This window comes from Vitis riparia, chromosome 2 (genome assembly GCF_004353265.1).
Source record: "Vitis riparia cultivar Riparia Gloire de Montpellier isolate 1030 chromosome 2, EGFV_Vit.rip_1.0, whole genome shotgun sequence".
NCBI classification, from domain to species: Eukaryota; Viridiplantae; Streptophyta; class Magnoliopsida; order Vitales; family Vitaceae; genus Vitis; species Vitis riparia.
The window spans coordinates 17,152,940-17,169,501 of NC_048432.1; the positions used below are offsets into that span (position 1 = coordinate 17,152,940).

A 16,562-nucleotide genomic window follows, 5' to 3' on the forward strand; every position below is an offset into this window, starting at 1 on the left:
ATAAAATCTTTTTAAAATAATAATTAAAAAATGGTGGTAAGCATTCCAAGTTTTGGTTTCTGTGGAGAATATTAAGGGTTCGACAATTGGAAGGCTCCTAGTTAAAAAAAATGAATAAAATAAAATATTTTTTTTAAAAAAAAATCCCATTTAATAATATAATAATATATACGGATGATAATTAAAATCTTTTAAAAATAATAATGAAAAAAAAATGGTAAATTTTTTAGATTTGTATCATGAATAAGGAATAAAGAATAGCTGTTGGATGTTGTAGGGCGGTAAGTATTCCAAGTTTTGGTCCCATGGAGTGTCTTAATCATGAGAAGGTTCTTCGATTATCAATAAAATAAAATATTTTTAAAAAATAAAATCCCATTTAATAATATAATAATATATACTGATAAGAATAAGTGACGATTTCTTTTATGTCACTTTTATTTTATATTTAATTTATTTTATGGAAGAAATTAGGGCTGGTAATTGAGTTTTAGAAGTGATTGTTTGGGCCTCCAAAATAATGGAAACTTAGTGGACAAAGTTAGCTGCATAGACAAACGCTGTCTTAATATTCTCTCCCTTCCTTACGAAGGAAAAAAAGACGCCCATTCAGAGACCTAAGGCTTTCTCCCTCTCTCTCCCTCTCTCTCTCTCTCTCTCTCTCTGCCCCTTCTCGCCTGCGAGTGAGTGCGAAAGCTTCCTCAGTGCCGGCAGATCGAGAGTGCGTTTCATCTAAATTAGTCTTCTGCCGATTCAGGTAACAAGAAAACCCTAATCTTGATTTCGCTCTCCTATGAAAATTTTTTATGCTTTAAGGTCTGGCAATCACAGCTGTATATTCTAAGGATTTTCGCGAACCCCAGTGAATCAAATCTGCAATATGTGAAAAATCATATTCGAATTGATTTTGTTAGGATTTTGTCTTGGAGAAGATTACATTTTTTTGTCAGTTCCTGATCTATTTTTGAAATGCCGATGCTGGCCGTTCTGCTCTAACCATAATGAATCCAATTTTAAGTGCGTGGCCGATCACCCAAAAATGTTCACTTTGGTATTGGAGGCAGACCCACACCTCGGAGTGCCATGGAACCGCGTGTCCACTAAGTGGTTGGTTTAATTCATGTAGTGTTATTCAAATAATTAATGATAGGTTCTTTTTAGGAAAAGTAGTAGAAGATGTGAAAGCTTCTTCTTTGAAAATTTGAACGCTAAGGCAGTCATTATTACTCTTATCTTACTTTCTTTCTTCTGATAATTTAGCAATTCGGCCATGTTGTGAACAAAGAGAAGTTCGTTGTTTGGGCGAGTTATGTAGACAGAGCCCTTGCAATGATGGTTGCTTAACCATTGAAGATATGTCATGCATCCGGGTTATGGTGCATCAATCTCATTTTTCTTCTTCTAAGATTAGGGTTCAGGAAATTGCCAAAAGGGAAGCTTTCATGATATATGGGACCATGTACTCCAAATCCTACTACTTGTTTGTATTCTCTTTTGTATTTTCTGAACCTTCTATTGACCTGCTTTTCTTGCTGATATGAAAGTTGTTTCTTTACTGTTTAATCAATTTTGTTCCATAAGTTTGTAGGTTCAAAATATTCTCTTTCCCGGTAATCTTTTATGAATGTCCTTAAAAAAATACTATCATTTTGACTTCCAGAATATGTGTTTTTTGTTGGCATCCTCAGAATCACCTGGAGGACAAGTTGTCACTCTATGATTTAAACCCTCTGGATCATTTGTGCATTTGAATTACTTTGTTTATGTGGAATTCAGTATTTATGTGGGTTTAGCAAGACTAGCGTTGTAAGATCATGTACCTGTTGAAGCTTAAATAAATCTTCTGTTATTTTGTCTTTTGTTTGATTTGTGTTCTTCTTATATTTCAGTTTTGGATTACATCCTGTTGCTGGTTTTGAACAAGGGAACCGTGAGGAAAGATGTTTGGTTCTAGTAACCGTAAGTCTTTATATTATTTTTCATCTTCTCAATTACCTCAAATCATTTTGTTGGTTTTGTTTTCTTCTTTTTCCCCTACATGCATATTCTTGGATGCTACCCTTCTCTTATCTCAGACCTTTTTTGGGAAAGAAACTTTTACTTGGGATACTAGGATTTAACTGGATGGATTTCTCCTTTTAAAGGGATGGATATATATTATTGCTTGATATTTTTTTCATTGGATTTGAAACTTTGGATGACCTTTTTAGCTTTTCAGTCTGTTATAATGTTATCCTTAGTTCTCTTGTTCTTGTGCTGGTGGTTTTCTTACTATTTTTTTCCTTCCATTTTTATAAGAAATGGGATTTTTATTTCATGTCTCTTGTAAGCTCATAAATTATGCTTAGGCTTTTGAGTATGTGCCAAAATTTCCATGTTTTTTCTTTCTTAAGTTTTCTTTGCCCACCTTTTTTTTTTTTTTTTGATATTTTACTGGAAGTTTCATCCTTTACTATTTTCCCACACTGAGTTATATTTGAATGCAACTGTTGAGTAGATCAATGGTTTTTCATGACTTTGATGCATTAATTTTAAATTTAACTATATCAAAAGATCTTGGAAATTTGGTTTCTTATAGAGATCATATTACTTAGCATTTGATCGAGCTTTTCAAATCATCAAATTGTTCAATTTTAGTAATTTTAACGTGGGTATGCCTTACATATATTAATTCCCTTTTTTCCCCTGTTTTGTTGTGGCAGAGTATGTTGTGGTTTTATTGTGCCATAGTGATCTTTGATGTTTAGTCTTTCTTTAACTTGTTTTTTCCATGGCTTTTACTTATAATGCATGGTCGCTGTTCGTTGTTTTATAGGCTTTTTAATTGATTAATTTAAAATTGCTTAACAGCATTTGGGCAGTCATCCAGTAGCCCATTTGGGTCTCAATCAGTTTTTGGGCAGACCAATAATGCTACTACCAATCCTTTTGCCCCTAAACCCTTTGGTAGTACAACCCCTTTTGGCGCACAGACTGGGGGTTCCATATTTGGTGGCACTTCAACTGGTGTGTTTGGTGCAACCCAATCTTCTTCCCCATTGCCTTCCACAGCAACATTTGGCGCTTCTTCATCACCGGCTTTTGGAAGTTCAGTGCCTGCTTTTGGAGCTTCTTCAACTCCTGCTTTTGGTAGTTCATCATCATCATTTGGCGGTGAGTATATTTATGGGGTATAATTGACTTTCCCCCTGTAATTTGTTGCTCCTACACTCACCTGATTTTTGGTTTGACATTTGATGAGTTGAGGCTGGCTGCAAGGCATTATTTATTGGCAGTTTGAAGGAGTTAGCATTCTAATATCATTGGAGTTGTAGACTTCCAGTAGTGACTAGATAGCTGAGTTGCACATACGTTTCTTGTAATCTGACATATTTAGTTGCAATCTCAGTCACTCTATGATTTTATGTCCATGAAAAGATGACATGCTGTTAAGGTGTTATTTCAGAATATGGTCTCTGATCTCTACATGGGATATTTGAATTGCCAAACCATCTTCTAAATTCTACATATTTAAAAACATTGGTCTCTACCGTGTTTATTCATAAATAAAAAAAATTTAAAAACATTGGTGCTGCATTTTAAGTTGTGCCTGAAGTTTATGATGCCTTTGCTTTGGTTCAGGTGTTTATCTGCAATTTTAGGGTTATGTTCTCCTTCTATTGTTTCCTCCGTCATCTTCACAGGATTTTCATCTCTGGAGGAAATTTAAGATGACATTTTGGTTTTGTTACTTTCTTGGTTATTTTTGTCTAATAAATAAAGGAAGTTCTTTTATAACTTGGCAAAAGTGGGGAAGATATACAAAGCTATAAAGAAGCCATTACACCCATAAAAGCCCAATTGTGCTTGCAAAATCATGGAAGCTAGCCTCTCCAAACTTTCCTGAGGAAGAGGCAATAAGAACAAAAGTATCCAAAAATTTAGCACCTCATTTTCCTTAAGAAGTTATTATTATTCATAGACGTATTAGTCCATAATCTGTGAAAGTGATTATTCACTGTGCTTGGCAATGCTTAGCACATTAACAACGAAAAAGGATATGCCATAGGTTTGACACAGTGAAACAATGGATGAGTTGTTGCATTGATATGCCTATAAAAAAATTGTTGCACTGATACTATTTTTCCTTCATGCGTGCTAATAAGTTGGTAATATTTGGATTTTGTTGTGAGCATTGCCCATTATTCAATTTTTTTTTTCCTAAAACACACTAAAAGAATAATTGACATTTGGATTTCATTCCAAAGAGCCATACACACAAAAGCTATAACCATCAAACAAACTAAAAATTCAATGCCTTGGAACCCTCAAGGAACCTTTAATGCAATTTTTCATTTAAGAACATGTTAGTCAATTGTATTCATTCTTCTCTTTCTTGACAGTTTTCTTTGTTTCCTATAAAAGAAAATTATCAGAACATAATTTTTTTCCTGTTTCCATTTCAATTCTATTGGTTTTATCATGAAAATATGAATTTAGCATTTCAAATATCATTTATGATTATTTTTATTATTGTCTTATTGACTTTTTGGGCCCAAAACTTGATTGAAATGCATTGTTCACGGAGTTCAGATGGGAAATTTTATTATTTCATTATTATTCTTAATCTTATTATTATTATTATTATTATTATTATTATTATTATTATTATTATTATTATTATTATTGTTTATAACAAAGTTTTGTTCTGCAGAATTTATTACTGAATATCAATTCTCCATCTAAATTGTCACTTTCTTGCTTCTCGCTCTAAATAGTCAATTTTTAGCTAACCTGTGTTTTAAGTAGGTTTTGATTTTTGTTGTATCATTATTATTGGGCTAATAATTAGTTCCTCCTTAACAAGATGAATAATATAAAATCTAATAATTAAGAACTTAGTATGCATTTGGATGCATTTCCATTTTTTGTTTTTAAAAACAAAAAATAGTAGTACTTTCTATATAAAATGCAAGAAGTCTTGGAGACTTACATTGAAATTGTAATGGGTTTTAGAAATTCATTAAGACAATTGAGGTATTAAGAATTTTTTACTATTGCAAATTTTAAATTTTTTTTAAGTGATCTTTAAGAACATAAGAAACTCTACACTCTTTTGTATAAAAGTTCCACTTTTTATATAAAAGTTCCTATTTTAAAAATAGAAAACAGGGAGTGCATCAAACAAAGCCTTAGTCTTCTAGGTTATGTTTCTGTCCTTGTGATTAAAATAGACAGTTCTCTTGCAGTGGTTTCATCTTATTGTTTTTTTTTTCTTTCTGATTAAGGTCACAATATTATCTTTAATAGCCACCTATCACTCCCTCTCTTTACTCCAAATTCTGTATGCAAGTGTTATTTTTAATCCCAGCAGATCTTCTCTTGATTGAATTCTCTTGTTGCATACTTGTTCTTGATTTCCTCTAAACTGATAATTCTTTTTTGATGTTTTTTACATTTTTTTTAATGTAGGATCTTCTGTATTTGGGCAGAAGCCTGGTTTTGGAGGTTTTGGGTCCACTCCTACTCAAACAAGTCCTTTTGGAAGTGCTTTTCAACAGTCGCAACCAGCATTCGGAAGCAGTCTATTTGGTTCCTCTACACCTTTTGGTGCAAGTCAAGCTGCATTCGGTGCTAGTAGCACCCCAGCCTTTGCTGCCACAAGCACACCAGCATTTGGTGCTACCAGCACACCAGCGTTTGGTGCTACTAGTACTACGCCCGCATTTGGTGCTACAAGCACCCCTGCCTTTGGTGCTACAGGCACTTCTGCCTTTGGTTCAACACCAAGTCCAACATTTGGTAGCACAGGCAGTGCATTTGGTGCTTCAGGCGCCCCAGTCTTTGCATCTAGTGGAGCATTTGGCGCTTCAAGCACCCCTGTTTTTGGATCATCAACTACATCTGCATTTGGTACTTCAAGCACTCCAGCATTTGGTGCTTCAAGCACCCCTGCCTTTGGTGCTTCTAGTACCCCATCTTTCAGTTTTGGGTCAACTCCAGCATTTGGCCAATCAACTGCTGCATTTGGTAGCAGCCCCTTTGGAACAGCTACTTCTCCTTTTGGAGCTCAAAGCTCTCCATTCGGTGAGTTATCTTAAATATTTATGGTTGGGTATATAATCTGGAATTTAAGGGGTAATTGGGTTTAGCATTCTCTTTTAGTGTACAAAAGAAGTTAATAGCTTGCTCCTCTTGCTCTTTATCTGTTTCACCATCACTGATATTTGTTTTCTCATGAGCTGTTGCACAGGAGCCCAGGCCACAACGCCAACATTTGGGAGCACTGGTTTTGGGCAGTCAGCTTTTGGGGGTCAACGTGGCGGAAGTAGAGTAGCTGCTTACACACCAACTACTGAAGTAGATAGTGGCAGTGGTACACAACCTGTGGGAAAGCTGGAGTCAATATCTGCCATGCCTGTCTACAAAGATAAAAGCCATGAAGAGCTGAGGTGGGAAGACTACCAGTTGGGGGACAAAGGTATTGAAATTTCATTAAAATCTTGAATCTGTATTTATCTTCTTGTATGCAGTGATGTGGACCAACTCTATACTCTTTCAGGTGGACCAGCTCCTGCTAGTCAGTCTACAGGTGGGGTTGGCTTTGGTGCATCCAACACACAGTCAAATCCTTTTGCTGCTTCACCAGCATATGGTCAGTCATCTGCTAATCCTTTTTCCTCCTCAACATCTTCAAATCCATTTGCTCCAAGGACTCCAGCCTTTGGCAGTTCTGGCTTTGGAGGCTCATCCACTCCTGCATTCAGTTCATCCCCCTTTGGTGCTTCATCCACATCCAACCCTTTTGGATCAACTTCATCTGCAACACCTTCTATATTTGGAGCATCATCAACCCCTCCATTTGGAGCCAGTTCTTCTCCGTCTCTTTTTGGAGCATCAAGCTCGTCAGGCTTTGGGTCATCACCTTCAATTTTTGGTTCCACTTCAGCTCAGGGAACGGCTCCAGCATTTGGTTCTGGCTTAAATTTTGGTAACACTCAATCATCACCATTGTTCCAGTCTTCAACACCTTCTCTTGGGCAGACGGCTTCTGCTTTTGGACAGTCTACCTCGGCATTTGGACAGAGCACTACCCCTTCCTTTGGTCAATCAAGCATATTCAACACACCTTCAACTGGGTTTGGAGGAAACTTGTTTTCAAGCACTCCACCACTACTCTCTACAAGCAACCCTGTGGGTTTCGGTCAAACAACTGTAAGCCTCTCTTGAAATTTTCATAATTACCTGTCTCTGTTAACATCTCTAAGCTCTTTTCTGGAAGACTTCAGTTCATTTATAGTGTAAAATTTACCTTATGGATTGCATTATGTTGCACCAATTGGTGTAGGGGAGTTAAGATCTGACATGGATAATTGGTAAGTTAGAAAATATTAGGATTCATGGACATGATATTCTAAAAAACATCAAAGGTGGGACTGAACTTGTAGAATTGTTTATGTTGAACTGTAAAGTAGTAATTTCATAGGAAAATATTATATATGCATGAACAGAGATTTTATAAGCTTGACAATGTTATCTTTTTTTCACTGGAAATTTGTTGCATACTCTGCCATGTATGATAATTTTGGGTCATGTCGCTCTTTACATGATGATTCTGACGTTTTGTTTGTTTAATTTATTTATTTTTTCTTATCGGAAACTCTTTTATTATTTTGGGTCCCTGCCAGGACTTGAGCCCGGAACCTACCACATCACCACCCTCATACGTTTCCCTTTGAGCCAAGCCTCAAGAGCAACTCTTACTATGTTTTGTAGTGCTCCTCTAGGCTCTAGCCTGGTTCAGGTCTTAATTCTTAGTGTTTAAGCATTTGATTGATTTCAAAATTTTATTTTATTTATGTCTGTAGCCCTCTCTTTCAACACCATTTCAACCTGCTCAACCTGCTCAGACAATTGGTGCTTTTGGATTTAGCAACTTCGGTCAGACACAAGCAGGTAATTCAATTTATTTTATTTAGTTATTTCATTTCTTGCTGACATAGACCTTGAACATTTGGCCTTTTTATTTTGTGGTGTTGACTTCTTTTTTCTTTCTTATTTTGGTTCCTTCATAGCTGGTGCAAGTGGCTTTGGTGGGGGGTCAAACATTTTTGGTTCAAATGCCTTTGGACAATCGTATGTTTCGCCTCTTGTATTTATCGCCTTCTTTTCAATAAAAGTGCCTATTATATTTCTACATGGTCACCCAGGTGGCGGTGGTATGACCCATTTTGACATCCAATGTTCATTTTGTCCTTATGTTAACATATCTAGATTGACACAATATATTGAATGGGCTATTTTAGGTCTCATCAATTTTATTTGAAATAGTAAGAAGATTTATATGCCTGTGTATTCTGCTCTATATGATAGTAATGATCCCTGATTAAAAAAAATGGTAGTAATTGTCTTACTGATGTGTACTTATTTATGTAACAGATCTGCTGCTCAAAACTCTGTAGTTGTGCAACCTGCTGCTCCTGCAGCAAATCCTTTTGGAACTCTACCTGCAATGCCTCAAATGTCGATTGGTCGCACTGGAACTGCACCTTCTATTCAATATGGGATTTCTAGCATGCCTGTAAATATGATCTGTCCTGAACCTTGGTTTATTTGCTTTAGAAATTTGATTTGGTTCAGTTTCCTGTTTTTCATTGTTAATCAATGTTTCTGATAGCAGTTGCTACTCTTATGTGCCATTTCCTTATATTCTGCTGTGATGAAAAATGGGATGAAATTTATTGTATAAATCTATCCGATGATGGCTTTGAAACAGGTTGTTGACAAGCCTGCTCCTGTTAGAATATCATCCTTATTGACTTCTCGACACCTCTCTCAAAGGCGGATTAGGTTGCCTGCAAGGAAATATCATCCTAAAAATGATGCTCCAAAGGTGAGATAATTATTTTTTTTTTAAAAAAACCTTATTTTGAAGCTTCAAAATGTCTGGCTGAAAAAATGCTTTCTTACCATGAAACTTAACTGTTGTATACAGGTGCCATTTTTCAGTGATGATGAAGAAACACCTAGTACACCAAAGGCAGATGCTCTCTTTGTACCCAGGGAGAATCCAAGATCTCTTGTCATTCGCCCAATGGAACAGTGGTCTTTGAGATCTAATGCAGAAAAAACATCTCCATTGAAGGAGGCATCTAAACCAGTACATGAGAATGGTAAATTTTTTTTTTGTATTTTGCACTACCTGGAAGATATTTGTTGTATTTTAGGAATAGAACTAATAGATAACATGCCACGAAGAGATATTAGAACTAGTATAAGAGTTCTTGTATTACTAGTGAGATTAATTTCTTAAAAGCTGCTATCTTTTTTCTTTTTCTTTTGTTTTTTTTGTTTTTTTTTTTTTTTTTTTTTTTTTTTTTTTTTTTCTATCAAAAGCTGCTATCTTTTTTAATGCACCTAGGTAGGTTATTATATCCCAAATCAAGGGTGGATGATCAAGTACCACCTGAAGACTAAGGAGCCCAAAAAGAAACCTCAACCTATGAGAGAGAGGCCTTGTGGAATCAAGTGATTAGAGGGAAATATGGGGAAGATAGAGGGGGTTGGTGCTCTCGGGAAGTGAGAGAGGCGCATGGTGTGGGGTTGTGGAAAGGAATAAGGATGGACTGGGAGTTGGTGGGCGCTAGGATTTTATTCCTTGTAGGTAATGGGTGGAGGGTGAGATTTTGGAGGGATAGATGGTGCGGGGATTCCCCTTTGTGTGTGTCATTTCCTTCCTTGTTTGCTTTGTTTGTTGATAAGGAAGCGTGGGTGGCGGATATTTGGGACCCCTTGGCTGAGGGGGGTTAGGGGGTTGGAATCCCTGTTTTTCAAAAGCCTTCAATGATTGAGAGGTGGAGGAGGCAGAAAGATTCTTGGAGCGGCTTCATGGGAAGAGAGTGCTTGGAGATGTGGATGATATGGTGTTTTGGACTGAAACAAAGAGTAGAAAGTTCTCGGTCAAGTCTCTCTACCTTGCTCTAGAAGCGGGCTGCCCTTCTTTGTTTCCTTCTAGCTGCATTTGGAATGTGTGGGTGCAGCCCAAGATTAGTTTCTTTGAGTGGGAGGCTACGTGGGGCAAAGCCTTAACCCTGGATCTTGTTCAAAAAAGAGGATGGGCCTTGGCGAATAGATGTTTTATGTGTCTTGAAAAAGAGGAAACCATAGACCATCTTCTTCTACATTGTTCAAAAACAAGGGTTTTATGTGATTTACTCTTTACTTTGTTTGGGGTGTCATGGGTGTTGCCTTCTTCAGTTAGAGAGACTCTCCTTAGCTGACATGGTTCTTTTGTGGGCAAAAAGCGCAAGAAGGTGTGGAGAGTTGCTCCTTTTTACATTTTTTGGACGGTTTGGAAGGCAAGAAATAGATTGGCCTTCAAGGATGATGTGTTGTCAATCCAGAGACTCAAATACTCTTTTGTTCTTTCTATTTGGTCAGAGGCTAAGTTGTTTATAGTTGACTGCCCTTTAACTATAGTTAATTTTATTGATTGGTTAGGCTCTAACTAAGGTTGTTTGCTGGGCCAACTGGATGTTTTTCTTCATTTTTGGCCATTGTGGCGGTGGGTGTATAGGTATTGTATACCTTGAGTCATTTTTTTGGTGTCTCTTTTTATATGAGATTTTTCTTTACCTATCCAAAAAAAAAGATGTTTTTCACAAATAGCCCTAGGCCTACTACCCCAAATCCCGACCCTTAAATTATAAGAAGCTTGTTAGAAAATGTTATCCGAAACAGACAGCTTTCTCCACTGATTTGGTACAAGGATTTCTGGAACTGACCTGGGACCATCTTAGACCACCATTGAAGTATGGTGTTGCAAGCAGCCAAAGCATGCATTGTTGCTTCTTAAAGTTTGTTAGAAGTATGGTAGGCTAAATTTTCCAGAATATCATTCTGTGGTGATCCGACTTCCATTGTTTGATGTAAGAACTTGTGAGCAACATTAATTCATGATGTAAGAACCTGTACTCGATGAAGGAGGGAGTTCTTTTATGTCCTCTCTCTTGGGCATTGCTTTTACTTCAATGCACTTCTTTGCTGGGTGCAGTTAATAATATTTTGCTTGCCTATATATAAAAAAAATAAATTAATTCACATGATGGTTGATAGCTTGATTTTGGTGGCACTTGATACTGAAAGAGTGGACACCCTCATCGCCTCTCTTTTTCTTGATTTATGTTGTCTTGGGAGAGAGGGCTCACACACAAACTTTGCTTTATAGGTGAAGAACAGTCTGTTCCTATCTCTCATATGCTTGGCTTAAGTCATGTTAGAATTAATAAGGTTGATAATCATTACAAGGAATTTAATTTCCTTTTTTCCTATGTATTTGAGAGCATAATGATGTTTTTCAGTTGTTTTCTAGTATTCTTCTCTGGAGTACATATTGGTTAATTTATCTTTCATCTTATTTATGAAGGATATGCGATTCTTCCTTGCATTTCTTTATCTGTAATGCTTTACATGTCTTTGTTATTTGCTTGTATCAATAAATTCTGATTTGTCTGCTATAAAAGCTATATATCTATATGCAATTATGTTTTTCTTTCAAATTCAGGATTACTGACTTACAACTGTTTTATTTTAACTTCTTTAATTTATTTTTGTAAAATGCTATCTTCATTCCCAGGTAAAGTGTCTGAAGGATTAAATGGCTCCAATGCTGGTGATAAGGATGGTAAGTGTACAGGTTATATGTTCTAAATTTTGTTTTGACTTTTGAGTTAGCAAATGACACCCTGACTTTGTTCTATTATGCTGTGCTTGTTGGCTTCACACATTTTTCTGTTGAGGTTCACAGATAAATTTCGTGTGATAGTACTGCGGACATTGGCTTTGTTTCGTAGAAGTTTCATTGAATCTGGCCATGCCTGGATGTCTAGAGTAAGAATTGATAAATTGGAATGGTTGATTCCAATGCAAACATTTAGTTGCATGTGGAATCAAAGTCTGGATCACCTGGGAAATCCCTGGAGTGTGTTGGAATCCTTGCTGGAGTTGTGATTATCAACTGGAGCGCCTCAAATGGTCTAAAACATGGCTGTTTGATATCCTCTCTTGCTTATTCTACTATTCCCACCAATATGGGAATGAGGACACCATTGCCTCAGATGGTGATAAGATAGCCACCAATATGGGGAATCTGATTCCTGTATGGCTAGGATTCCTCACTTGATAATGCATAATGAATGCTGGTGTTCGGTAAATGCAGAATAGGATTCCCATGCTGGTCCTCGATCCTTGTAACCATTCACACTTTAACTTATTTTCCTGTGGCCCTGAACAGTAGGATAGTTTAATCATTCTCTAGTCATTTTATGGCTGCCAAATTACAGTTAGTTCTATATTCAAGCATGTCATTTAGTCAGTTGTAATAAATACATCTAAGACATACCAAAAAAACTCACATTTTCACAAGGAAAATCATTTACTTGGAATAAGCTTTAGATGTCAACATATTCCCTAATTGACTTGTTTAGTTTGATAACCAGCTGAAACATGAGTTTTTGAAATTAAAGGGATGACATTTATGGAACCTATGTTAAGTTTGTATGCTAGTCTGTGCTTGTGTTTACTGTCTTAATTTGTTTTTCATAATTGTTCCAGCAAATCTTGTTGAAAATGGCCTTGCCAAGGAGCGAATTCATACCATGAAGCCCAACCAGAAACCTAATGGAGTACATGATGATCATTCCATACAAAAAGGTGACTCGTATATCACTCTTACTGGGCACAGAGCTGGTGAGGCAGCCATTGTGTATGAACATGGGGCTGACATTGAAGCACTAATGCCAAAGCTTCGACGCTCTGATTACTACACGGAGCCTCGGATCCAAGAATTGGCAGCCAAGGAAAGGGCTGAACCTGGGTTCTGCCGCCGTGTTAAGGACTTTGTGGTTGGAAGGCATGGCTATGGCAGCATAAAATTCATGGGGGAGACAGATGTGCGGCGGCTTGATCTTGAGTCCCTTGTCCAGTTCAACAATCGAGAAGTGATTGTTTATATGGATGACAGCAAGAAACCTCCTGTTGGACAAGGCCTCAACAAGCCTGCTGAGGTGACCCTTCTAAACATAAAATGCTTTGACAAAAAGACCGGAGTTCAGTATACAGAAGGGCCAAAAATTGGTAAATACAAGGAGATGCTGAAGAGGAAGGCTGAGGACCAAGGTGCTGAGTTTGTGTCCTATGATCCCATGAAAGGAGAATGGAAGTTCAGGGTCAACCATTTCAGTAAATACGAGCTTGGAGATGAAGAGATAGATGACTGGGATATGCATGCTGTCCTGGATTGCTGATAAAAAGTGGGTGATGTGGATATGCCTTAAATGACTGGTTTTGTGGGTGACTTTGTTGTTCTGTGTGCAGACGACATCATCCTGGAGGAGGGGTAGATTGAGATTGTATAGAATTCACCAGAAATTTTGTGGCATATTAGTGTTGGTTCTGCCTGTGGGATTAGCTCTATCATCTGTTTGTCACGTGGCTGTCGATCACGTGCTTTCTTGTGTTGTGGTCTCTACTCTTTGTTTTTCTTTGTTGAGCTTATACAGGGTTTGTTTTCTTTCCCATTAATTGTGACCCATTTTTCTTGGCTTGGTTTCTACTTTTAGGGAAAGATGGACGAAAAAGAGTTTGATTGGACAAAAAAATTTGATATTTGCAATTTTGTTTGGAAATGAAGTTACCCCTTATTCCTGGTTGTTTAAGAATAATTTATACATATATTATATTTCTATCTAAAATTTACATTGGCCTCTCAAACAGCCGATGAGTCGATGCCCAATCAAACATGCATGGATAGAGGGATAGAGAGAAGGGATAAGCGGTTGATTCTTTTTAAATATGCAGTTGATGGTTTTAAAATATTCGAGTCTGAAAATCTTCCAACTTAGAACCAAAGTTTGAGATAAAAGTTATCAGCAGGCCCTACCACCCGCATCCATTCATATTGGAAAGCACGGAATGATAACTGAGCTTTCAGGTACGTTCCTTTCTTGATATCATAAATGTGATTTACTCCGCTCTGGCATCGCTCAATGTGCTTGTGCTTTATATTGGAGCTCGATGGGAGAACATCCCCTGCAAGAAGCATCCCAATCCAATTGGATTCTCAATTTTGCCATGCATTATCAAATGGCCAAAACACGTGCGTCACTCCAACTCCTTCCTCAAATGATCCCACGTCGTTAAAAACCTACTACCATCCGATTTTCTTAAAATGCGCATAAAAACACAGAACAAGCGGTCAACATTGGAAGCTATGCTATTCTTTTTGGTTGAAAAAGTATGAAGTGTGTAGAAGGTGTATCACGAAACGAATTTTTCAGCAATGAAATATTCCAAGCAATGGCAAAATCACCGGTCGAATGGATGCTAAGTAAATCATCATCATCTTCAGTCACCCTGGAGGGATTCCTCTTGGCGTGGAAATCATGCTTCATGAATTGCCACCACAGATGAAACTCAAAAGCACTCTGCAATTTGTGGCTTAGGTTGGCTTGCCCCTGCTTATATATAGGAATGAAAGTTTAATTGGGTAGTCTGTCCTTTGTCCTAGTATCTGAAGGTGCCTAACCATGAAAAACTGGGGTCCTTATGGGGCAATGGTACTAATTCAGCTAGCTTATGGTGGATCAAATATCCTAATAAAAATCGCAATCGACAAGGGACTAAATCAAATCGTCTTTGTGGTGTACAGACATATCATTGCCATGCTTTTGCTAGGTCCCTTTGCTTATGTATTTGAAAGGTAAGGATCCCTTAATCTGCCATGGCGTTTGCTTTGATGCTCCATTTGATCATATGGCCTGAATGAAGTAGTTAGAGGATAAAAGAAGAGCAGTAATCTCTTTAAATGTATTTGCAAAGCAGGACGCAACGCCCTTCACTCTCATTTTCAGTGATGATGAAGATTTTTGTGTTAGCCTCACTAGGCACCACCGTCCATCTTAATGTTTACTATGCTGGTTTACATTACACTTCCGCAACAGTTGCAAGTGCCTTGGGTAATGTCATTCCCGGTTTGACTTTTCTCATGGCTGTTCTTTTTAGGTAAATGCTCCAGTCATCCAAAATCCAAGTATCTAACTTCAGTCCTGATTACTTGTTTTCCAACTGTGCTGCCTTTTTTTAGCGTTATCTGATTTCTATTTTTTTAGGATGGAAGAGGTGAGGATTCGAAGTGCAAGAGGTCGAGCTAAGGTGTTGGGAACAATGGTTTGCATTGGTGGGGCACTTACTTTTACCTTTTGGAAAGGAGGGTACCTGTTCAATGGCTTCACAGAAAGACCACTGATCAACGTCTACAGTACCAAAGGTTCCGCTAGTGAGCATCATGGTGGGAAAAACTGGATCAAAGGCTCAGTCCTCATTCTGATCAGCCATATTGCATGGAGCTCGTGGCTCATTCTCCAGGTGATATCTACTTCATTGAAAATAATAAGCCTGTATCACTATATATGTTATTTGTACCTAATCCATAGAAAGGAGCTCGTAACTTGGACACTGTTTTCACAGGCTGTAGTGTACAAAGTCTACCCAGCTCGATTATCTCTGAATGTTCTTATCTGCTTCTTTGCTTCACTGCAATCTTCCTTCCTTGCCTTGATTTTTGCAAGGAATCCAGTCTTGTGGAAGCTAGAATGGAATGTGCAGCTCTTGACCATCATATACTGTGTGAGTCTACTCCTAATATCTCAGTATTTATGTACTAATGAGTAATAACAAAAGCGATCCATCAGTTTCCATTAGTCTACTCCTAATATTTACTTTTGTGATAGGGAGTTGTGATATCAGGATTGGTGTACTACTTACAAACTTGGTGTATCAGTAAGAGAGGACCCGTTTTTGCAGCAATGTTTACTCCATTACTAGTTATTTTTGTGGGAATATTCTCAGCAGTTGCTTTTGCAGAGCGTCTTCACTTGAGCAGGTGAGTAACGAATTACAACACTAATTTGATTTTATCTCTCTTCTAATGATCTGAGTGTTTCTCATGCCATGATCATTGAGTTAAGATGCCTGGTTTTCACTTTGTATCAGCATTTTAGTTCTTTTATCTTTTGATGTGAAGAATAATACAAGGTTGTTGGTCCTTCCCAGCTTGATAGGAGCATTTCTCATCATTGCTGGCCTTTACATTGTCCTGTGGGGTAAGAGGACAGATGGTCGCTCTGAAGGAATAAGTAAGAGTAAAAAAGGCTTGGATGATGATAAGGTACTGGAGATTTCTATAAATGATCAGCCTGGTGCAAACCCCATCACAAATGAAAGGAAATGAGAACTGGGTTAAGGGAAGGGAAGGGAAAAAATGAACAAAGTTTGGTCAAAGGTTGTCTTGATTGAAGTCATATATGCTAAGGCTAATCAGCGGGAAAATGGTTGAATCTTTTTTCATTATGACAATCTAAGTGGTTGAGACCCAGTCATCATTGGTGTAATTGGGAGATAGTTATTATTCCATTGAAATAACATGGTGTTTCTTCTTTCATACTTTGAAATTTTACAAGGTCCAAACGAGACTTACCTTTCATCACATTGAAAAAGTCATTTTTTCATTGGGATATTTCAAACCA

The 16,562-nt window shown here is 37.4% G+C and overlaps 2 protein-coding genes across 2 annotated transcripts; both read left to right on the forward strand.

The window, feature by feature from the left end:
* Positions 1–585: 585 nt before the first annotated feature.
* On the forward strand, positions 586–13,694 carry LOC117928031 (nuclear pore complex protein NUP98A). The gene is made up of 13 exons (XM_034847786.1): positions 586–757; positions 1,890–1,959; positions 2,851–3,153; positions 5,452–6,066; positions 6,233–6,460; positions 6,542–7,194; positions 7,848–7,935; positions 8,055–8,115; positions 8,419–8,560; positions 8,756–8,872; positions 8,975–9,152; positions 11,615–11,662; positions 12,592–13,694. The coding sequence occupies exons 2-13, from the start codon at positions 1,941–1,943 to the stop codon at positions 13,281–13,283; spliced, it is 3,144 nt and encodes a 1,047-aa protein (XP_034703677.1). The 5' UTR covers positions 586–757; positions 1,890–1,940; the 3' UTR covers positions 13,284–13,694.
* Positions 13,695–13,890: 196 nt separating this feature from the next.
* Positions 13,891–16,487, forward strand: LOC117928040 (WAT1-related protein At1g43650-like). Its single transcript, XM_034847800.1, has 6 exons — positions 13,891–14,737; positions 14,860–15,039; positions 15,147–15,402; positions 15,505–15,663; positions 15,768–15,919; positions 16,090–16,487. The coding sequence occupies exons 1-6, from the start codon at positions 14,565–14,567 to the stop codon at positions 16,265–16,267; spliced, it is 1,098 nt and encodes a 365-aa protein (XP_034703691.1). The 5' UTR covers positions 13,891–14,564; the 3' UTR covers positions 16,268–16,487.
* The last annotated feature ends 75 nt before the right edge of the window (positions 16,488–16,562 follow it).

Coding starts and splice junctions, on each gene's coding strand:
- LOC117928031 (XM_034847786.1), top strand. Junction 3,154..5,451: donor TTCATCATCATCATTTGGCG/GTGAGTATATTT, acceptor TTTTTAATGTAG/GATCTTCTGTATTTGGGCAG. Junction 8,873..8,974: donor CTAAAAATGATGCTCCAAAG/GTGAGATAATTA, acceptor TGTTGTATACAG/GTGCCATTTTTCAGTGATGA.
- LOC117928040 (XM_034847800.1), top strand. CDS start 14,565: ATGAAAAACTGGGGTCCTTATGGGGCAATGGTACTAATTCAGCTAGCT. Junction 14,738..14,859: donor TTTGCTTATGTATTTGAAAG/GTAAGGATCCCT, acceptor TTTGCAAAGCAG/GACGCAACGCCCTTCACTCT. Junction 15,664..15,767: donor TCTTGACCATCATATACTGT/GTGAGTCTACTC, acceptor CTTTTGTGATAG/GGAGTTGTGATATCAGGATT.